General features: G+C 35.9%; 1 protein-coding gene across 1 annotated transcript in view; it reads left to right on the top strand.

The window, feature by feature from the left end:
• The window catches only part of MALRD1 (MAM and LDL receptor class A domain containing 1), a 306398-nt gene that overhangs the window by 110045 nt on the left and 172153 nt on the right, over nt 1–24200 (top strand). Inside the window, exons 22-25 of the mRNA XM_019470989.1 lie at nt 12045–12201; nt 15723–15833; nt 16720–16933; nt 22658–22905. Of these exons, the coding sequence (XP_019326534.1) occupies nt 12045–12201; nt 15723–15833; nt 16720–16933; nt 22658–22905 (730 nt within the window). The remainder of the gene's footprint in view (nt 1–12044; nt 12202–15722; nt 15834–16719; nt 16934–22657; nt 22906–24200) is intronic.

Genomic DNA, 24200 nt, shown 5'->3' with positions numbered 1-24200 from the left:
TTTCTATAATCTTTTTTTGTTTAATTAGTAATTTTTCAGAGAATAAGAATTCAGATAATCAAGGTTCAGAAAACAGGTTTTCCTCTGCTGCATTTTTTGAACAAGGTGCAGCTTAGTATATGCTTGTTCTCTAAGTGGTTGTAAAATATGGACTAATTTGTGTTAGTACTTCATTAATGCATTAACAAAGCATCACAGGTACTTAAATGCTTTACTGTGCACACTAGTAAATATCCAGGGTGACAATAAGGCAAGAAACAAGTCCATAGATATTAGACATTTGATGCTAAGTAAAAATGTAGTTACTGAGGCATTTTCTACAGTAACATACAATTTTATACTAAACTGTAATGCAGAAAATTGCTAATTAAAACTAATGCCCATTGTGATTAGAAATTTTGGTGGCTTTTTCAACTCGAGCTTTGTTATTTGAGGAAGAAAGTCATTCCTCTTGTTTCTTTTTGCCTTGAACCTCACAGAATTCACAGAGATATGACAGAATGCTGATGAGATGTGGCAGGTTCAGATGAGCCATGGAAACACCATGAATTAATCTCAGCCCTGTGTCAGTCAGAAGCCATCAGACTAAAATCTCCAATGGAGAAAATCCAACTAACAGCCACTGACTGTTGTGTTATGATCAAACATGTAATCTTTCTTCTTTGATGCCATTTGCTTTGTGTGGTGGTTGGTATGCTACAATGCTTTTAAGTGCCATTGGTAAATCTTGAGAGAGTTTGAACAAAGATTCTCTGAGAACAATGATGCTGACAGAACAAAGAAAAAAAAAAAGAAAAGGGGATTAGACTGGTTAATAACATAATAATCTGTGCTTTACTGTTCAGCTATAAAGGTTTATTTGTTTGCTGTTAAGTTTATTAAGCTTTAGTTTTTGATATCAGCTGTTCTGTTATTTTAGCCTTCTGTTATTTTAAGGTTCATTTATACATGTATATACATGTAATTATTTTGCATCATTAAACCAATGATACAGTTTCTGCTCTTAAAGGACCCAGCATTTTCTGCAGTTCTAAAGACATATCTGTGCACTTTTAAAAGACATAACTACAGCTGACAGGTTTAGAGATTCGCAAAATTTGCAAATGCATGATCCACACAGAAAGGCACAACTGTATTTACAGGAGTGTGCAGTGATTTTGTTTTGTCTGAGCAAGAAATATATTTTTTTAAACAGTTGTTGCTATTTCCAAAATCTTGTTCTGCTCAGTTAGTGAGAGAAGGAAAACGGGATTCGAAGTGTTTCATCAGATCTGTGGTTCATTAGCATTGTGCACTTTCCTCTGATTATAAACTGTGTGTCAGCATTTCAGTTCAGGTGTGATTAGAGCTGATGTGGATACGCCTACTCCAGCCCAATTTTAGCTACCACTGGTTCCGATTGCCATAGTATGGGAGTGTGGCACTCAGCATGGTACACAAAATTGTCCTGGAGTGCTAAGCAAAGACTTGGGTGGTTACACCTCACTCATCTCTACTCTGCTGTGATTATACTATATCTCTAAAGCATTGGATTTATGTTGATGTGCACCAATTTTCCAGTCTGTTCTCCAACCAAGTCTGCACACCCATTTGTATTCTTTTCCCGATAGCTGAATAATACTGCCAGATGAATCTACAAGAAGTAACTAAGATTCTTTTATAAAATTCCAGTTTCTCCTGTAAAGCCTTGTTCAGAATATACTCTGGACAGCTTATATGTGTTTTCTGTTTTAAATTTCTTTATCAAAACTCTTATAAAGGAGATTTCTGCTTCTCTTGAAACTTTAGTAAGTGATATATTAATTAACAGAGCAATGAAATTACCATATACCTTTGCTTCCCATTAATTTCTTTAAAAACAAACCTCTAAGTTTTTATCATGTAATCAGAACCTCTACTTTGTAGACGTAATCCCAAAAGCAGCTTAAATGTGTTTATAATGTATGGAATGATTTTTAAAGGACTGATGGACATTAACAAAAAGCTGTCTGCATTATTCCAACCAAAAGGATAAAAAAAAGCTTCTGAGACAAAACACCTTCCTGAAGGCACAAACCAAACCTCATTGCAATACACCACAAGAAATGCTTAATACAGCAATTCTGTGTTTGTCATTTTATATGGATGGATGTCTGAAGAGTTTGACATATTTCACTACCATATATTTATGTTGGACTTGCTGTCTCATTCTGTTTTGGTTGTGCTGACTACTATTCTTTAAGCAGGAATTGCTTGAAGACACTAAAATTAAAAACAATGCTTTTAAATAAGCCTCTTAGACATGGAGAGTATAAATGATACCTGAGGGTGCTATAGTTAGTTACACTTATGTAGAAGTGGAGGAAAAGTATGAGCTTTATGTGATGCTTTTACACTCCATAGATCTGTCCTCAATAGTATTATTTACTTTAGACAAATGTGTGCGTATATCTATTGATCCTGCTTGAGAACTTTATTCACAGTGAAGTGAAACACATAGCATTAAGCCTCATAGGCTCCACAGCTGTCTCTAAGAAGATGCTTATAGTGCTCTTAAGACAATGGAAAATGAAAGGAAGGGGATACTTCAGCCTTGTAAAGAGGATTCTATATAGCATGTTACAGTGTATCTATCAATCACAGGCTCTGATGGGTATTGTGCTTCTATATGTGCAATTCTTGTGATTCTTGAGTTGAACGGGTGTAGATTTCATAAGAATAAAGACTTCAGGGCATCTAGAGAAATAAGGTAACAATAAACAACAAAAACTGATTTAATTTTTATATATTTATAGAATTATTAATTCACACACTTTCATCTCCCCCCTCCAACTTTAAAAGCACTTTCTGAGAATATCTATTATTTCCTTTTGTTACACCCAGGAAAAAAAGTGAAGGTTACCTGTGGTTGCAGTACAGTCTGAGAAGAATCCCACTGTAACATTGAGCATAAGGTTTCTCCACCCTCCTCTTGTCCCTTTAGAACTGGGACTGTAAATTCAACTTTGACTATAAGGTGACTCCACCAGCACTTATAAGAAATAAGCCACCTTCAGTAAAGAAGTCTGGAGTCTTATCAGACTTCAGGTTATTGTCTTTTGACTTTTTCATATTCCATTTGTTAGTGTCTGCTTACGTCATTAGTGGCAAAGTTCAGATGAACGTGTGTGGCAAAATAATCTGGATGTGCACACAGCCGTCACAGTAACATAGGTAACACATTAGTATCACCTGAAGCAATATGTTGTTTAAAAACTAAACACTAAAGACTGTACATTTAATATTTTTATAAGAGAAATCTCTGTACTGTGTGTTTAATGAAACTGAAGCAAAGATAATAATTCTTTTTTAGGGAAAAAAAAAGAGTTTGGTGTTGAAGTGTTGAAAAAGTAATTCTAATTTTTGCACCATTCACTTGGAGAGCAAAAGTATTCATATTACTTGTGTGTCCAACTTAAATATGTAATTGTGGAATACTAATTACTTTCAAGAATAAGGTAATAGTCAGAAATTGTTTGCAGGATGATGTCAAATAACTAGCCCATTTCAAGTAATTGTAATTTAATCAAACCTAATTTTGTACAAAGAAAGAGAACGCACTCAAAGTATTTTTTAGCTCTGTATATTAAGATGCCAGAACGTGGGATTAATCTCGTAATAAAAATAGATTAAACTGTGAAAAAATTAATCATTGTGTGTGGGTAAAACCTTACCAGTAGATTTTCTTTCTGGAATTCACATCTATTATGTAAAACAAGGCATCAAAGTTGTACTCAAAGCTTTATGTGGTATGCCTGTATCATGGTCAAAGATAGCAAGATTCTTTTGCAATTTTGACTCTTAGAGTCTGATAATAAATATAACGTGCTTTGATTTAGTGCAAGAATTCCTTCTCACATTTGTGGTGATTTTCATTGGAGCACCTTTCTAATCTCAGTGTCAAATTACAGGTCTCGGTATGTGGCTAGTGCTTTGGTGTGTTAAGGACCTTTTTTTCTGTTCAGTTTGAATTAACCATTGAAGCTCAATCTTGTATTCGTGTGCCAAAGTTTAGATGCCCAAGATAGAAAATTTTGTCTCTAGCACTGTGCAAAGAATTAGGTCTGTTGGCATCCAGCAATTTACACAGTTGTCTGCAAACACAGCTAGAGGATGGCTTCTGCAGTAGGAAATAGCTCTATTATATGCTTTCAGAAAGCAATCTTCCAAAAAATTTACGTCTACTTTGTTATGGCATGACAATCCTATAACTTTTTGATTCGGAGTTTATTATGCATTAATGTTAAGTGTTAATGGAGGTGGGAGGTTACTAGATAAAAAATAGGTTTCAAATTCATGGTAGAAGAACTTACTCTTTTCGGAATTCCCACTGTTTGAAATTAAATTTATCACATATTGCTGTAAGTGAAGATCCACATTCCTGACCACTTTTTGCTTTCAATGCCTTTCTAATTTTTTGAAATGTTTACAGAAATGCTTAAATGTAATTTTTTTTAGGCTGTAAAAAGCTTTTTTTTTTCTTTCTAGTTGTTAAATACAGATTTGAGTTACTGACTATTTAAAACCTATTAATAGTTAAGTGGTTAGAAGTGTTCAGTGGAGAAAATCTTTCTCTGATACATAGTAGAATTAATTAGGTTATTTGAGTTCTTTTTGTCCTTTAAGGTTACTGAAAGTTACACATTTTATGACATTTTAATTTTGCATTTAGACTCTTTTTCTGCAATAATATCCTCACAGCTGCAATCCTTTATTCAGGAAAGAACCCTGTTGAAGCCAATGAATATGTTATGTGTAAGACACTGCAAGACAGGGGCTCTAAAAGATCTGTTCATATGTCATGATCTATAATAGGCCATCCTATACTATCTACAGAAGGATAAGTAGTCAATCTATTTCTGGTGCAGACACTGAATATCTAGCAAATACAGATACTAAAGAAACAATGTAATTTTTTCTCGTTCTCCTTCTTTCTCCTCATGAAACTTCTCATGCTTCCTAGAGAAGTGTGCTCTGCCACATTTCATTCAGGTTCACCTTCATTATACATCTTGAGTAAAATCTTGGCCACTGTCCACAGACTACCCTCTCCTTCCTACATCACACGTTGCCTTCTGGCTGAAGTAGCGGACATAACGGGCAGTGCATCAAGTAGCTGTTACCCAGAGTATAAAGGAGGTGATAAATTTCTTCTTGAATGAGTGCTTGAATATTAAGGTCTCTTTTACTTCTGAAATTTTTTGGCATCTTTTTGTGATTTCTATAGGCAGATGCAGTGTTGAGGGAATGGTTAGGGTTTGCTTTTTTTTTTTACAGAAGGCTTACTCTTTCTGTATATTTCTATAATACTTTCTGTAATATTTCTATATTGCTTCTACCCACCTTTCAGCAGTTTCCCACCTTAAAGCCAAATTTCAAGTAAACAGTGCTATTAGGCACAATGTGTACAAGGCTTTCCCATTTTACAGTTAATATATTGAAGTCACATTGGACTTTATATGGACACATACAAAGATAAAGATTAAGCCTCCCTTGTATCTTTGCCTGTTCCTTAGGAATACTGTAATAATAATGACTTTTGGATGCTTTATATTTCTATTGCAACCTTTGTCATCAATGCTAGAAAATATGAACAGTTAACATCTTTTTAAAGATTTTTAATATAAACTTTTATTTTTATACATACTTAAATTTTTACCAGAATTTTCATAATATCTGGTTTCTGACACTATAAACAAGAAATAATAGGAATCAACATAAAATGAAGCTAGCATGATGGGAAGGTCAAAATATCACGGTTTACAACCATCTTGTGTCAAATATATAAGGCATTAAAATACCAATACTATACGCTGATGACACAGTACAAGAAAAAATGACACCAATATAATAAATCTTTTCTCATAAATATGGTTGTTAGGAAGAAAAAGGGGTGAATTTAACTCCTTCTTAGCTAATGAAACAATAACCTAAAAAAGAATTCTCAGAAATCTTTTGATGAAGTGTTTTCTAACTAGGAAATCCTAGCTAAACTAAAACTAAAATTCTCCTGCAAATATCTTAACTTTAGCAAAACTTTTGTCACCTGTTTACCTATGCTCTTGGTGGACAGGGAATAGATAGAGATGAGACTGATCTCCCCCAGCCCCACTACCCTGATAAAGGATGCATAGGATGTGATAAATGCAAACTGAAGCCACTGCCTTGTCCGATTGAAACCATCAACTTGAGCTTTGATGGCCCACGTTTTCCTGATATGTCTAGTATCTCAGAATCCTTCCCCTTTGGTCAAGAGAGTGCTTCTTTTGGATGTCATCTAGTGCCCTACTGTTTTTCTGACCACTAGTTTGGGGTTTGTCTCTGTACAGAAACTCATCTGGACTAATAGCAGGTCGCTGACTTGGCAGATCCTGGACAGATGGTGTTGGAGAGCTGAAGAATAATGGTTTAAATGCGTAATAGGTCTAACATGTCTGTGGGGCTCTGATTTGCTATATAGATGGTGCACAGTGTTTATGGACATATGTATCCAGAAAAAATGGAAAGGAATGTGGGAGCTGCTGCTTTTTGGATTTCAATTTCTAGTATGGTGTGCTAATCATAGGGATGCTTATCCCTCTAAGGAAACTAAAATTTACCTCTCTGGTTTGCCTTTTTTGTTTGTTTGTTTTTCTCATTATTGCTGAGATTTGGAAGGAAATCAGAACTCTTTAATGAAATTGAGTTGTTTGATTTCTAACCAGATTTAGTTTTCACTCTAAATGAAAAATAAACAGTAAAGGGTATTTTATAAGTCCATCTAAGTGCTTAATCAGGGATTCTCAAACAATCTGTAGAAGATACATAGATGAATTAACACTTTAAAAACTGAGAGATGTCCAACAATTACTTAAATCAGAGCTTGAACTTTCTGTACAGGAAAGTTCAGCTGACTAATTTTTGATCCACTTTCAGACATTACAACAATAGACAATTACTACTGTGAAATGAGTAATTCACAGCATGAGACTTTACTTGATAACACTACCAGATTTAAGCTGGGCCTAATTTTTTGGATAGGCCTCCAACATTTTTTTAACACATGTAATCTTTCCCTCAGTACTAATTCCCGTTTAGTATATTCAGTTCCCTGTGTTCTTCTGAATGCTCTGAAGGGGGAAATACAGTGAAGATTCTTTTATGTATGCCCATTCTTTGCTAACTACATTTTAAAAGATTCTTGAAATATTAAGCTATTAACAAAGTCAAGTATGGAAATGTAGCTCAGTTTCTTATGTTGAATTTTTTATATTCATTAAAATGTTGTGAATTTCCCTCTGAAATTAATTAGGATTATTGCGAATGTCTTTATATAGGGAATACTTGCAGTACAGAGGTAAAATTAATTATTTTCAAAGGGTAAATATCAAGATTTTAATGACACATATTGTAGCTGCCAGCTAAGAGGTTTTCCATGGGATAATTTTCCAAATGAGCCTGGGATCTTGCAGCTACTGGCAGGGGAGCCTGTGTGTATTCTGCTGAATTTCAGCACTTACGTAGATCTACATTGAAAGCCAGATTTATTCAGTCTTATACATGTTGAACAATATCTTGTTTTACACTTGTTACCATCGTCTTGAGGTCTCATTTGAAAAAAAAAAAGAAAAAAGAAAAAAAAGAAGGGGAGTACTTTTATGGAATAAGGAAGAAAGGAATTTAAGGAGGGGTCATATAATTAAATCACACAATGAAGAAACTACTACCTTGGCTAAAGATCACTCAAAGAACAAAGATGGGGGGTGAGGAGGAGAACAACTTCTGACCAGAGTAAGAGAGGCTGATAATTTATGTTTACAGAAAGTTTTGGAATACCTTGTGAGTGTATATTACTTACTGGTTTAAAATACATGTAGGCCAGCTAAGAAATCTTTTACTTTAAAAGTCACAGCTTGACAAACTGAACAGATGATTGCATGCATGTTAACTGGCTCTGCTACAAAAGATGTATCCGTAGAAGGTGCAGGTCCTCTAGCATGTAAACTATATGCAAACAGAACGATTTCTTATTACTTTCTTCAAACTCTTCCCCCTATAGAATCTGTATCTCCCTATAAATTCCACGCAGGTTGCTATCCCAGGCATCTTAAAGAATTGAAGACAGAGAGATTGCTTTGCTCTGTAAGCAAACATGGTGCAAGTTAATGTCAGCTACAGACACTAGAAGAAAGCTTTCCTTTTAAACAACAACATGGATAGGTGACAAGTATATCAGTCTTGTAGTCCAAAGTGTAAAAATTTCCATGATAGGAGTAAAGGCGAACAAGGATGCTCTACACACACTTATCCAGCCCCTTCTGATCCTTCCATTTTCCCTTACTTTCCCACACATCCTTAATATTCTTGTAATCACACACTGCCACCATGTTTAATGGCTAGCACTCTGTGAAGTGTATTATACAGGGGACTTTCATCTGGTTTGCTAGTTTTAAATGTAACATTATAGCAAATACTGAAACAAGGGCAAAAAAATTGCAATGACACCTGCCTTCCTAAGAAGCTATGGGACCAGTAGTATCTAGGCAGAGATGTGATTTTGGTCTGCCTTTAGGACAAAGACATATCTGACAGAACACACCAAATAAGAGATGGATGTTTGCATTTCATCGTAGTACTGATTGTACCCTACCACTGTTTCAAACTAATCTCACTGAGAGGCCTGGTCGTAATACTGAATACTCTGGGAAGTATGAGGGCTGTAAGTGCTATTGCTTTTCAGAGCTCTTTATCATTCTGCTTCTTACAGCACTCTTAAATGCTATTGTAAATACAGTGCTGACACTCTTGGACCACCGAAGGCATGAGTTCCCAGTTCCCAGTAGCAGAGTAAATTCTGAATTTTTAAATGTTTTTCCAAACCTTAAAAGAACTGGATGTTCTTTTACCTCCAGGCAAGACTGGTAGAATACTCAATGCCAAGGAAAAAAAGAAACCAAAAATTGCTACACTGAAATAACAGCTTTCTTCAGCAGAAAGGAGGGAAATAAATGAATATTCCAAATGCAGACTTGCTTGAAAGATCTGTAACAATGAAGTTTTCAAAGGTTTCAATTATCACTTATAGTACATGCAGTTTAAGCTGTTTTAACAAAAATGCTCTATTACTTTTTATTTTAGGATTATTTTTACATAATTGCTCTAAGGCTTGCATATATGTTACTCTATTTTGTGCTCATTTTCTGCAATAGTTCACTTCCAAATATTTATGCTACTGTCTCAAGGATGATGTAAATACATGCCGTAATTATAAAGATGCCTGAATTGCCAGGATACAGTGATAAAATAAAAGCTTCAGCGACACTTCTCTCATGTGCTTCTGAATGAAAAGAAAAATAAGATTGTGGAGAAGATCCAGATTTCCCCAGATCATTACTCTTCCCCCTAGAATCCCACCGAACTGACTTTGGTCCCTGTTGGCTTTATCAGCAGTCCTCAGTGATTTCACCTGTAACATGTCTGACCTACACCCAGTGAAGGTCTGCCCCATATTTTAAGATGAATTTTTAAAACATATTGTTCCTTCTTAAAAAAAAATCTACTTGCATGAGGCTTAGAAAGAGAAAATTTTACTATAAACTACTGGGCATTTCTTTTATAAGAAAGGAAGATTATAATTATTCTTGGTAGTTATTACTCTTTTATGGGTGGCAGTAGAAATGTTAGCTCTGATCATGACCACTACTTTCCCGCATGCACTTGATTTCTACCTGAAACTATGTGCATAGGCAACCCGTCCCACAGACTACTGATTTTTAATGTAAAAGTCTTCATTTTTCAGTTATAAATCATATATACTTCATGTTCTCCAATTAACATGTAAGAAATTATCTGCAAAATGAAGAAATTATCTACAAAATGTTACCTTTTCCTGCATAAGTTCTTTAATTTTACAGGACCTTTTAGTACTTCACTTTAAATAAAACAAATGTATTAATAGTTTAGAGCTGAGAATTATCTTTCCTAGCTAAAGAGAAATTAGCGGAATAATTCACTTCTGTCCCTTTGACATTTGCAGATCTTTTACATACAAATCCTTATCAATATCTACGAATACAATGATTCTCTCATTCTTGCATGCTAGATAAGATTTTGGGAAACCTCTGAGAAGTGTGTAATGATTACAGGATTGAACTGTAGCTGATTAACTAGTAAAAGTGCTCCCCCCACTTCTGACCCATGGAGTGTTAGAATGGCACTTTACCCTGCTGAAGGAAGCAGCCTGGGACTTCTGTACCAAAATGTTTTATAACTGTCAGAATTGTCTTTTATTTTCACCTACCAAAATATTTTCTGTAGTTTCCCATGGCTATACCAGTTGACTTTTTAATCCTTTTTTTTTTTCTGGTGTGACACTGGGGGAGGCAGAAGCAGTACTCTGTGTAACAAGCAATGAACCAGCCACTGATTTGCAAGGAGTTTTGAAGGGCTGTTTTGTGTCAATGGCTATTACTGGAATTCTTTGCCCTGGGCAAAAGGAAGATCAGGCTGTTTGCAGTCTATCAATCTGTCACTGGTCATATTAGAAACAAGTTACTGCATATGTGATTCTAAGGATGAGTGAATTAATTAAAGGACTTCAGAACCTCGGAGGAAATTGCTGAGTGAGTACAGAGATAAAATTTGCCTGTTTCTAGCCTACTTTATATTATGTACTATAGTAGATAGAACATGCTGTTCTTAAAGTGACTGAATATACGGTGGAATTCAGTCTCTCCTTGACCTCCAGAGTACATGACAGGCATTAATTAATATATGCTAAAGTATTTTGTGATTATTGAGTGTAAATTAGTCTATAGAGTAAATGTAATCTATTAGTTTTGTTGTAACTTTGCAGTGATAAACCTGTTTTGCTAAATTCATGGTTATTTTAACACACAGATCAGTACATGTTGAGTTCAATACAGGCATAGCAATCTGAGGTAAATTGTGTCTAGGTAAATAGTAAAGTTATTTTTTTAAATCTTATAACATGTTTTAAAGAAAGAATTTTCTTACAAGATTTCAAAGAAACTTCACTAGATTATTGAAAAAGTATCTTATATTTGTTTAATACCGCAGGGCTACTGCAGCGAAGACTGCATCAAACTGAGCTCTTACCACAGGCACCAAAGTCTTTTAGTCCTTTAGACTGCTCTAAGTATAAAAACTTACAGAGGGCTGATGAAGAAAAAAAAGTTCTTGAATCTGTACCATCGAATGCCTGACTCTTCCCGTTCGGCAGGACTTTCAGTCTGTAAACACCTTCTGAGCATCCTGCGTTTCTCTCGGCAGTGCTTGCTGGGCATGATCACTGCCTTCTCACAGTTGCAGTGGTGCAACTTTACGGAGCAGTTGTTCAGAGCTTGACCAAACAGAAAAACTGAAAAGTGAGGAAAACCTAATACCACAACTTTTTTAAAAACATATGTCCCATGGTCAGGTTTGTAAGCCCTTGTTGGAAAGATTCTTTCTTTTGAGAAGCACTGAGCATGTAGCAGCTCCAATGAAGAAAACAGAATCTTATCTTTGGTCAACAGCTCCTTTTAATTTGAAAAGCAAGGGTTTTAGGAGCCAAATCTTAGATATCCAAAACACTAAAACTGCACTTCTGATCTCTCTGTACACTCGGAGTCTGATGCTTACTGCAAAGCCAGCCTCATCTTTCCCAGCAGCTCAGGAGAAAGAATTTCACCCAGTATCTTGGATTTTCTTGACTTCAAGCTGGGATCAAACCCTCTGATTTCCCTGAGGAAAGAGGGTGGGGGTGAAACCCAGCGGCCTTCCAGCCCTCATCTATACGGCCCTGTGGGTAAAGGCTGACTTCAGCTCTGTATTCTGTTTTGCCAATCTGATATAAAAATACTAGCTCCCTTTTCAAGGGCTTTTTGGGATTCTGGCTACACGCTGGTAAACTAAAAGGCACCCAGATACCCAGACAGAAGATGCTCTATCTGTATAAGGGAATATTACCATTTTAACTTTAACTAGAACTTAATTATGATTAAATGTTTTGTTTTAATAAAGAAAAAACCTTTCTCTCTGAGCAGGTGTACTGAAGAAGGCTGGTATCTGTTTGCAGACAGCTCGAATGGAGAATTTGGTCACACAGTTGACATTGCTACCCCAGTCATCTCCCTTACGGGGCCCAAATGCAAAATCGTATTCTGGAACCACATGAATGGTTCAACAATAGGTTCTCTGGAGGTATGGAGATGTTCTTTGTTTTGGGTTGTTTTTTTTTTTTTTACTGCCCGAAATTCCTGTGAGAAAATTCATGCCTTGTCATTTAGTTTCATTAAAACCTAGGCTGCTAATAAATGAAAATGAATAATTACTAACACTCCACTGCTCTCAATATGTTATGATCTGAAGGAAGTATTAGCTTGAGTAAGCTGGGGAAAATGTAACTTTCTACAACAATCAAAAATTGTGACCTTTATAGACATACCGTGGTTGGAACTTCCATATGAGAAAAAGCTTTGTACTGCACAATACGCTTTGACACTGGAAAGCATCCGTAGATATTTGGACATCAAAGTCTTCAGCTGAATGTGGGAGCATGAAAAAAAGAAGTAATTGCATTAAAATTTGCTGTAAAACTTTGTAGAAACAACTTATTCCTCGGCAAGTTTAACATATATCTTTCAGAGGTTAATTATATTAATGTAAGCAGCATTGAACTATTTCTAGGATATAACAGTAACAAAGTTTCTTAACCATACCCTTTTCTTCACTCCAGTTAAAACAAAAACACTTCTGTAAAGGAAATGTAACTCGTTCAGCAGCTTGTAGATCAAATGAGTCACTGCAAAGTAAATGAATAAAAGAGCAAAATTGTCCTCAACAATTTTTTTGCCACACATCTGAGTAACTATAGTGGGATTTCCCATGAATGTTACATGATAACTACAGCATCAGAAATGGATTGAAAAAAAAAAAATACTCAGGATAAGTTGCCTAGTCACCTGTGCACTCAGTATCAAACTGGGTGTGGCCAGTGCATGTGGATTTAATTGCACAAATAAATTCTCACTAGTTTGGTTACTATGAATAACAAATTATAATAAAAAGCTGGCAGAATTCAACTGTTTTGAAGATGAAATTAAAATACATGTTGACATTAGAACTGAAATCTGAGATGTGGTGTCCTTCACCCTATGCATGTGACTTGCTAGATATTCAGAGGAAGCATGTTCTGTGTTTTCTTGAGTTTTTCTTAAACAACTTCAAAAAATATCGCTGAATTTCTCCCAAGTAAGTAAAGAACTTGCTAGGCTGCTTGGCAAGTAGTCACATTTTAATTCATCAGAATTAGTGGGAAATCAGAGTATAAAGATGGTTTGTCCTCAGTTTTAAGACTTGGGAGAGATCAATTTGCTTTGAGACTTCATTTACAAATGCAAATACATTTGCATTTACTCTGGAGTCCAAGGCTTCTTTACAGTGTAGGAACCCACATTAGTTGGAATCAGGTCCGCAGAGTGTTTTGTAGAGATTAACAGCAAATTCTATGGAGCCATGCCCAGTATTACCACCACAAAAGGCAAATGTATATAGATTTTTTTTTCACAGTTTCAACACAGGAGGCTACAATTTCCCTCTATTCCTTAACTGATCCCCACCCCCCCAACTTAATTGATTTTAAGATGTACCAAAGGAAAATCACAAAACCTTTGCATTTTAAACATTGTAAATAATTACCTGGTTTCAATTGATTAATTAAGCAATTAATAATGAATGTAGGAATAACTCAGAATATTTAGGTAATGTCTCATTATTTTCTTCTAAAGGTTCTCAGTATTGTATGAATGTGAATTTTTTCTGTTCTTAAAAATCACTAAAGGCCTTTTATCCATCTCTTCCCCCAAGACTACCACATTTTTATTTAATTCACAAGTTTGGATTTTTGCATGTTAGTTTGCATCCATGCCGTCAAATGTCATGTAGGACATGCTGAAGACTTTCCTGCTATTTGCATGAATGGCTGTCTTTTTATGTTTCTATAACTTTCTTAAATATTGGTTAGCTGTCACTTTGTTGTACAACCTCGGTTTGAATATTTGTTGGAACCGTTTTTGTCTGGTTTCTGCCCTCTGACTTGGCATGGGTAACTCTACCAAAGTATCAGATGTGCTTTTTCAATAACTTGCAATGTAATCAAAATGAATAGGGCTTCAAAGTGCATTAGGGTACAGGGAAGTCTTGGATTTTAATAGCACATAAATTTATAGCCATATGAAATCTAAAATTATCACCTTTAGTGTGATATGATAGAAAATATTAATTTCTGATGAAGGACTTGGATTTATAATTTAGTAGGTAATTTACAGTGTATGTAAAAGCGTGTGTGTATGTGTCTATATAGTCACACATATCTATATTCATATAGATGTATAGTTTGCACGTGAGTGTAAGAAAAACCTTTTCTTATTCAGCACCATTTATTCTCTCAAATAGTATCTGTAATCCCTTTTTCTCTCCAACTTATTTTTTTTCCCTTGCAATTCCTGTCTTCTTTGGGCAGTTCTTCTTGTCTATAAAGCCAGGTGTCACTTTGTTTTTCTACTCAATTTAAAATATTACACCTGTTTCTTTTGTTCCCCTGGAATGAAAGCTCTTCAGTGTGAGGATCTGCTGTTTGCTTGGCAGAACTTACCTGTTATGCAATATCATATACACTCATGGGATTGCATAAATGTAAAAAAAAAAAAAATATTTTTTTCATTAAGATGAAAAATGCCTGGACTGCCCTAAGAAGATTACACACAGTAGCAATAAATCCTTAAAAGCAGAAGTGGTTCAGGCAACTGGTGAACTGATGTTTAGGTCTGTGAGTACTGGTTGGAGACACATCTTGACACACTTCATCAAACACCCGTCTTGTTGTTACTGTCAGGTCAGTTGAATTTGGATGCACAAGAGGTTGGAGCAAAGCATATTTAGGACTTTGTGCTCATGTCAATAAGTGTCAGCTTTCCCCAATTCAATGACTATTTACAGGGGTAAGGGTATTTACGAGTCTTCCATTGCCCAAACAGATGAAATTTGGTCTTTAGAAGAAAAAAACATCTTATTTGCAGAGGAAAAAACATTTCATAGCAATCAGGGCAAGAAAATCTACCCCAGAATGGAGCAACTTAACAGATCCATGAACTAATATATTTTTCAGTAACTCTTGTTGCTAATGCTGTTTCCATGTTTTACACATGGATCCCATCCCATTAATGAGCAATTTTTATTTGTGGCTAGCCACTCCAGATGAACTAATGGGATAAGTTAGTCTCTGGACTGAGTACATTTATGAGAAGATCATAAAACCTTAAAGCATTATTTTCTTAGAATAGTCTTTTACAGTGGCCAATCCCTTTGCATCAGATAGGACATTAGGAAAAGGTTCTTCACTGAGAGGGTGGTCAGTTACTGGAACAGGCTCCCCAGGGAAGTGGTCACAGCACCAAGCCAATTTCATGGAGCATCTGGACGACGGTCTTAGTCACATGGTTTAGTTTTAGGTAGTCCTGCAAGGAGAAGGGAGTTGGACTTGATGATCCTTTTGGGTCCCTTCCAACCCCAGATATTCTATGATTCTATGATTCGATGATATTTAATGGTGGTACAACAATAAGTTGTACAAGATACTCTTGTACACTTGTATACAATTAAGGGACCTAAAGTGAGTTGGTAATGGAAAGATTTTTTGTGACCTAGAATTATTTCCTTTTTAGGTACTCTGTAAAACAGGTAACAGGACTTCTAAACTGTGGACTCAAAGTGGCAGCCAAGGTCCCCAGTGGAACAGAGCAGAAGTGTTCTTAGGAATTCGTTCAAATTTTCAGGTGTGTATTCCTATATTATGTGTTTCCTAGACAGCTGGCTTTAGGTACTTTTATATTATGCATTTTTCACCTCCTCATTTCCTTTTTTTGCCCTATACACATACTGTACGTCCCCTTCTGAATAGCAAAAGTCATCTTTTTGCCTGCCTGATTGGTTATCTGAGCTGGACACAAATTTTTGGAGATTTCTCACTCCCCTTCAATCTCAGACTGATATCCATTTTTAAGACAGAGAATCCATTCTATTCTTGAATCCAACTCAGGTTGAACTATTCCACTTCATTCTCCTTAGTGTGTAGTAGTATTACATCTGGTTTTTGAAAAAAGAGTCTTGAGCATGATGTTCGCTTTGAAATATGAGCTGATTCCTAAGCCTCTTAGAGATACTTAGTCATGGGTATGCCATGCTTAGTTGTATCCTTATAAAAAAACCAGAGACAGCCGGGAACATATGTAAAAACATGTTACATTCCCTGGTACTTCTGTCTTGGATGGCTTTTAATGAAACTTTAACATTCTTTTTACATTCATGGGAGTAACTGATGGATGACTCAGACTAGTGTTTTTCATGCTTACTTTGAAGAAGTAGGTGGAACCCTTGCTATTAATTCAGGACGAGTGGGGACTGGTATCTGTTTGTGTTGCTCATTTTCTTTCCCTTTTTTTCATACTTTGTTGATGTTAGAAGATGGTCCTCCAATAACTATAGTGACAGATGTGTACAAACAGTAGTACAAGCTTTCATGGGACTGTGCTTTGACAGTAAGAACTGACCACTTCCAAGATTTGCAAGGACATCATAGTCTCTGTTCTATTCATGTTGCATGTATAAGCTTTTATATATCTTAACAGTATCTTGCTGTAATAGCTCTGTAATTTTTATTAGGTTGTTTTCAGGGCAAAACGTGGTGTCAGTTACATGGGAGACGTGGCAGTGGATGATATTACCTTTGAAGATTGTTCCCCCTTGCTCATCCCAGGCAGACCTTGCACATTAGAGGAATTCACATGTGCCAACAAGTACTGCATCCCAAAGGATAATCTGTGTGATTTTGTAAATGACTGTGCAGATAACTCAGATGAGAGCCCTACTATTTGTAGTAAGTATGGTAGTTTTTTTAATATAATTATCATAAATAACTGTGCCTGCTGTGAATTGTTATTACTTGAATACTTTTGGCAGCTCATCAGCTAAGAAAGCAAAAAAGAAGGTAATAATTTAATTCTATTCCTTGGCTTTTAAGGATTTTAAATTACTATTATTTAATTTAAAATCATATGATAGAAAATAAAAAGAGCTGTTAGTGAATTTCTTAAAATAACTCAGAAAGCAGCTGTCTTTAAAAGCAGAATAAAAATCTCCTGCTTTCCATATGAAAAGAATGTATTAAGGCTGAAAAAAATACTTCAAGCCTAATACCTTTGGGATATGAGGTACCTACCTCCTTTGATATTTCAAGGATTGTCAGGTCTCTTAACAAATTGTTTTAATCTGAATACTGTACAATTTTGGTTTTACGAGAGATATCAAGAAACAGCATCTGTAGTATCAGATTCAAAGAATGATGTTTCATATCAAATGGGTTCTCCTCTGGAGAAATGGATCACAATATATAGTACTAACACTTTCTTTTTTCTAGTACAATTGTGGGAAATGCTCACACAATCAAATCTGCATTGTTTGGTACCGTATGAACAGTTACCTCATTTTTACTGAGATTATGAATACAGTTTATCAAATTCTCAGTGAATACAATTCCATGAAGCATAGGTATGCTGATATCCTATGAAGCTAAGGTATACTGCAAAAGGACTGTGTTTTGCAAATTATTTTCATGCTATTAAACTTCTCAGTGATTTCCAAACCAGGAATAGTATGTCACTAAGCCATACAGGGACCAGTTCAGATCTTCTGCAACTAAAAATGAGGAGTATATCAAGTTGGAATTACTCTGTTGAAAGAGATTCTCATATTTTTGCTGTTCTTTTCTGAAATATTTAAAAGCTGTTTAACTGTGACTTTTTTGAGTTTTCTGGATTGTCTGTATTTCCCATGAAACACCATCAGTCAAGTAAAGACTGAAGTATTAGGGGCAAGATGGTTCAAACAGGCTGATGGGATTTAATTTTGCAGCCCCCTAAAGTAAGTATTTCATTCTGATTCCCCATTAGAAAAGAGATTAACTGAAACAGTGCCACAAAGAAAATGCTGTCCTGTAAAGTGCTTTTTTTTAACTTATTATTTTTAAGTTAAAAAAAAGTAAAAAAATCTTAAAAAAAAAATTAAGAAAAGAACTTTCCTAACTGCAAATTAACAGGAAGCTTTTCAATGAAGTGTTACAGAGCTTTAAGAGCACAGGGGTCATTACTGGGGTGAAACTTCTATATCAACATGGATTTTGCCTTGGATAAAAAATTAATCCTATTTCATAGTGTCTAATTGTGCTGTAAAATGCTTGGTGACCAATTATGCCTTTCTTTGTTAGGTCTGGGAGTGCTTTATTCAATAGCATTTTCAATAACAGTGTCAGGAATTAGACTAATTTTTGCTTTCCTTTTTTTCCTTTTATTTTTTCAGTTTTGAAATGGGTATGCTGCTTTAAATTTCCACTATGTGCTGGAGAATTTGGAGTTTCTTTTATTGGTGCTGTCTCTGCCTTATGTATTTAATGAAGTAGAAATACATAATATAACACTTGCTGAAAATATACCTAACAGAAAAATGCTAGTTCTGTTTTCCCAGCTTTTTCATGAGGCAGGCTGCCTCCAAAGAAGAAGATAGGAATGATAAGAAACACATATTTCCACTCTTTGTGAAGTTTTTTTTTGATTCCTTGCAGCCATCAGAGAAGAGTTGTTTCCTCACTGCTGAACCATAGAATGGTAGCTTGAAAACCTCAAACTCAGAAGCCTGGGGAAGGTTTTAGTAGGGCAAAGCATGATAGATCAAAGCACAGGAAACAAGAAATGGGCAGTTTAGCCCAGGCATGGCAATTGTGTTTAAAAAACATGAAAACTGTGCAACTTCCAGACATCTCCAAAGTACCTTTCAGCAGTAGGTCTTCCTGGATTGCTAGCTGTAACTGTAGATGTGGTTTGCTATGTGCACAAAGAGTCATCATATCTTAGCTAATGAAAACTTTCTGCACCATGTTGAGAGAAACTAGTCCCTAATCTCTGTTATATTCCTGAAACTCCAGAATGTTAATAGGACTATATCACACAACGATACTCACCAAGTCTAATCAGCAATGTCTAGACAAAGCCAGTGCTGCTGAGATATAAACTATGCTTCATAAATCTGTTAAATTACTATTGAGAGATCTGTGTCTTGGTTTTGTTTGCTTTGTAGAGTGCTCTTTTTAGCGAGTTGCATGACGTCAGTGCCATAAAATGTCAAGTACACATTTTAACAGATATACTGATTCGTCAAATGTTTAGAAATTATTCCATTAGATACTGAATGAGTGATCCATGCTCAGAGTTTTCTTTAAGTGTAATGTCACTAGTTCTATTTTCTTACTACAAATATATGAGAACAAAATAAATCACAACAGTGCTGGAGTGGTAATAGGTGGTAGCACTCCTTCAACATTGTTCAGAAACTGCCGAGATTTGCCTTATGCTGCTTGAGGTTGTCAGTGGATCAGAGGAAGGTCTCTGAGGCAGCTCTGGTTAGATTGAGTTGGGCATGCCTCCCTGCGGTAGAAATGGTGTTTTATGAGATCTAGAAAATTAAATTTGAAAAAGGCTGTGGGGCAGAGGTGTTTTTCCAGTCTGAAATATGGATCAGTGTCAGTGCAGGCGGCTGTACTTTGTAGATGTTTGGTTTTGTCTGAGCTTGGTTAATGTTTGGTTTAGCTCATCAGTGTGCTTCTGAAGCAAATCTCTCAGTTATTGCTATTTATTGTGATTTGGTTTGCATTGTAGAGTGTGCTCAAGCGTATGAACTAGGCTCCTTTCATTAGAAAATAAATTGAAAGACGAGTTCCAGGAGGGCATCAAATGTATTCTAACCACTAGTGGTCATTCAGCCAACAGGATCAGTCTATACCACCTCAGTTGTCTTTCCTCTGCTGCCCCCCTAAATGTCATCAGATCCTCAGCATCAGGTGTTTTGCTCTACAGATCTGCTCCTGTAGCTCTGTACTTCTTGTTCATCTAGGCATAGCTGTTGGGAATAATATGACTTGAAATAGTTTAAATTTTGCTCCATTTAATTACTTAGTTTATTACAAAGATTCATTAGATCTTTTGTGATATTATGATTCTTATACCCACTGTTAAGTGTTTTTCTTAAATTATTAAGCTCTTATCCGGTAGACTAATTCAGCAGCCCTGTGTCACTGCTCCACAGACAAAAGGATTAGCTTTGCTTTTGTACTTTATTACTAAGAGTTCACAGTTCTTCACAGAAGTGTCTACTACCAAAGATTTAATACGCAAGTGCACAACCACCTGCTGTAACTTGAGCTTCTAAGCAGGCTGCCCAAGTTCTCTTTTTCATCAGTGCAGTGACTCACGTCCAGGCTGAAGTTCATGTAATTTAAAATCGATTGAGTTAGATTAGATAAATTGTCCTATAGATGTGAGTATTTTAATTTGTTGACTATAGAGATCCTACAAGGACATCTAAATTTAGATTAGGTAACACACAATATATACAGCATTAGCAGGGATGTTCAGTGTTCGTGCCTTAAGGTCATGATTCTTGAAAACATGCCTTTAAAATACAATGGTCAGTTGCATGCATGAATTTTATTGACTTGAGATGGAATTTGTAAGTAATTGAAGGAATGTCATTAACTAGGATCCTGAAATATTAAGTAACTGAATGATCATATGGCAAAAGATGAGGAGTGACAAATTTTATGGGCAGTTACATTCAGTTGAAGTAAACTACAATCTATGTTTTGCACAAATGATAATCATATCCTTTAGCACATCACATTTGGGGTTTTTTTAATTGTTATTTCAGATGGCATCATATTTGCAGACAAAGGTAAAAGACAGTGAAGTTATTTTTGCTAAATAGTCCCTATTTTTAAGAAAAAGTTTCTAGCTTCTTTTTCACCCTTATGACCTCCACAAAGAAAAATACAAGGAAGAAATCTTTCATCTGATTTTAGCCTGAAATTTTAGAGGTAGCTGTCTGTACTGTTTTGGTCCATATGTAAACTCCACAGATTTTAGCTCCTTGGCCTCATTACCGAGGCTTCTGACCAGCTGCCAATTAAATAAAGCTGCTTTTAAGTGGCTGAACTTTATCAGACCCCCGAAGAGGCTCAGGTTCTGTTTACATTTTATAAGAGAGCTTTTGTCATTTCTTATATTGTCAGACCAAATGATCCATACGGTTTCCAAATTTATCTTCAAAGCACTTTCCTTTCCAGCAATAATAGCAAGAATATTCAGGGCACAGTCGAAAGTATTTGAAGGCTCTGCTGAAATTCCAGCTTATTTCAGCAAGTTTAGTCTTACTTGATAATCATTATAATGAAGTTATAGATGCATAGATGAAAAAAATATACACAGTTTAAACTTCTGGAGTGGTACAATTGGCTTAACCTTAGTTTACGTGGACAGTTGACTCACCATACTGGCTGTTTTGACATTCAAAATTGGAAAGTCGATAAAGAGCATGCATGTTGTTTCATATAAAAATATACTAAAATTATGACAGCTTTCTCTTTTTCTAGGTGTTAAATACAATTTAAGGAGAAATGTAGATAATCACCTATGTTTGCATATTGGCTAAGAAAACACATGTGTGAACTCTTCTGGAAACATGCAAATGTAAACTAACTATGGGTGTGATTCAGCTCAAAGTTAGCACACCTACATTTATGTTTTACCTGTATGTGTCTGTATGGAGGCTGTGTCTTTATGGTGCTCAATACATTCATTTGGATGGGTTTTTTTTCCCTAAATATAGGCATTTCTTATAGTTTTCACCTGACCTTAACATGTTCCTCCAAAAAGAAGCTAGTTTTCTGCAGACGTCTTGGATGCCCTGTGGAGGGCACCAATTGACCTCTGCCTGTAAGACCCTAAAGAGCTATTCAGCTTGACCTAAAACAGATTGCTATGTTTCGTTACTTTTATACCAAGGACTCTGTTGACTATAATAACGAGAACACAGAGACCTACCTCATAGAATCATAGAATCGTTAAGGTTGGAAAAGACCTCTAAGATCATCGAGTCCAACCATCGACCCAACACCACCATGCCCACTAAACCATGTCCTTAAGTGCCACATCTACACGTCTTTTAAATACCTCCAGGGATGGGGACTCAACCACTTCCCTGGGCAGCCTGGTCCAATGTTTAACCACTCTTTCAGTAAAGAAATTTTTCCTTACATCCAATCTAAACCTCCCCTGGCGCAACTTGAGGCCATTTCCTCTCGTCAGTTGTAGAGAGCGATGAGGTCTCCCCTCAGCCTCCTTTTCTCCAGGCTAAACACCCCCAGTTCCCTCAGCCGCTTTTCATCAGACTTCTTCTCCAGAGCCCTCACCAGCCTCGTTGCCCTTCTCTGGACACGCTCCAGCACCTCAATGTCCTTCTTGTAGTGAGGGGCCCAAAACTGAGCACAGTATTTGAGGTGCAGCTTCACCAGTGCTCATATATATGCAGTTTTATCCTATCCTATTACTATATCCTAGGACATTAAAAATGCTCTGTTTAATAAGATACATGGATATTATTTTTTATATTGAAGCATTTTTTTTTTTAATGGATTTGAGTACTAGGTTGTAGTATATGTACCTAATTAACCTCTTGAAAAAAAATCTCTTTTCATGTGTGTGCAAATGTCTTTCAGGTACATCTATTGGGCATTGCAATTTTGAGTTTGATCTTTGTGGATGGAAGAAAGATGAAAATGGTGATTTTGACTGGAACCTCAGAACTAGCAGTACTACGAAAATGGGCACTGGACCAGCTACCGATCATACATTGCAAGAGCCATCTGGTCATTATATTTTTATAAAGAGTTCATTTCTTCAGCTGCCAGGACAGAAAGCTAGGATTTCTAGTCCTGTCCTAAGCAGAAGGAATAAAAACTGCAAGGTATGTGGGGGTGTGGTACTAGCAGGAATGCAGAATTTGATTTCTAGATTGTGCCAAGATGATACTCTTAAAGTGAATAAAGATGTTCACTGAAATATTTCTTTAGAAAAATCAAGCAGGTTGTAGAAGACTCAGGGCCTGATCTTATTTCCTTGAAATCACAAGAAAACATGTATCTTGTTGCGGGAGAAGAATGACTTCTGTAAGTAAGTAAGTAAGTACTCTGGGAGATTCAGATGAAGTTGACAGTGAATGCGGTGTCTGATTTAGGATATGTCTTATGTGACACTCGCCCTAAGTAGCATACAACTATGTAATGGTTTGTGATTTTCTGGAGAAAATGTGTATAAATACAGTAACAATTGGCTTTCAAAGAGTACAACTGCAAATGGAAGGATGCATGACGGAAGGCTTTGTCACCGACTCTCTTCTAGAGCATGGAGAAAAGTAAGCCTTTCTTTTCCAAAACACTACATCACATTGTAGTGATTTGAGCTTGAACAGTTCTCTGCAAACCCGGATTAAAATGTTTTCTAGTTTTGATACATCTTTTATAGTCTGCTAAAATGGTAACTTGTAGTTTCATAAGACATCTTTCAGAACACATCTATCAGAATCTGCTGCAGGAACCACATGGGGAAAAAGTGAATTTTCCAGAAAGATGAACTATGCATTACTTTGAAATGGTATTTTTCCAAATATTCATAGTCTTTAAGTGTCAAGGCAAAAAATTAGTGGTTTCTCTCTTTCTAACATCAGTGTGAAACACAAAATGTAATTTTAAACATTAATAGTTCCCAATAATTCTAATTACAAATAAAATTAGTAATAATTTTAAACTAGTAGTTAGAAATAGAGCTAATGAAATATCTCTATATATTATTTACATGGAGAGGAATATTATGCATAAATGGAGCTGCTGTGGGAGGGAAAGTGGTACTTTTAGCCTTTGGAAAATTAGCAAAGGAAAATTTCTAAAGACTTTAGAAGATTAGCAAGGCAGGAATGGCTTAACATTTTCAGGGTAAATTTGGGAATGGATTTCCAGAACTGAAGAAGTGATCTGGAAAAAAAAAAAAAAGACCTAGTGAAGAGAAAAAGGAGGTATTAGTATATAAAGTTATTTCAACATTTGATTTGAGATGAAGTGCCGTGGTTTAACCCCAGCCACCAACTAAGCACCACCCAGCCGCTCGCTCACTCCCCCGTGGTGGGATGGGGGAGAGAATCAGAAGAGTAAAAGTGAGAAAACTCATGGGTTGAGATAAAGACAGTTTAACAGGTAAAGCAGAAGC

This window comes from Aptenodytes forsteri, unplaced genomic scaffold (assembly GCF_000699145.1).
Source record: "Aptenodytes forsteri isolate BGI_AS27 unplaced genomic scaffold, ASM69914v1 Scaffold336, whole genome shotgun sequence".
Taxonomy (NCBI): domain Eukaryota; kingdom Metazoa; phylum Chordata; class Aves; order Sphenisciformes; family Spheniscidae; genus Aptenodytes; species Aptenodytes forsteri.
Note: the sequence above shows the minus strand (reverse complement) of the source record. Positions and strands in the feature narration are given on the sequence as shown.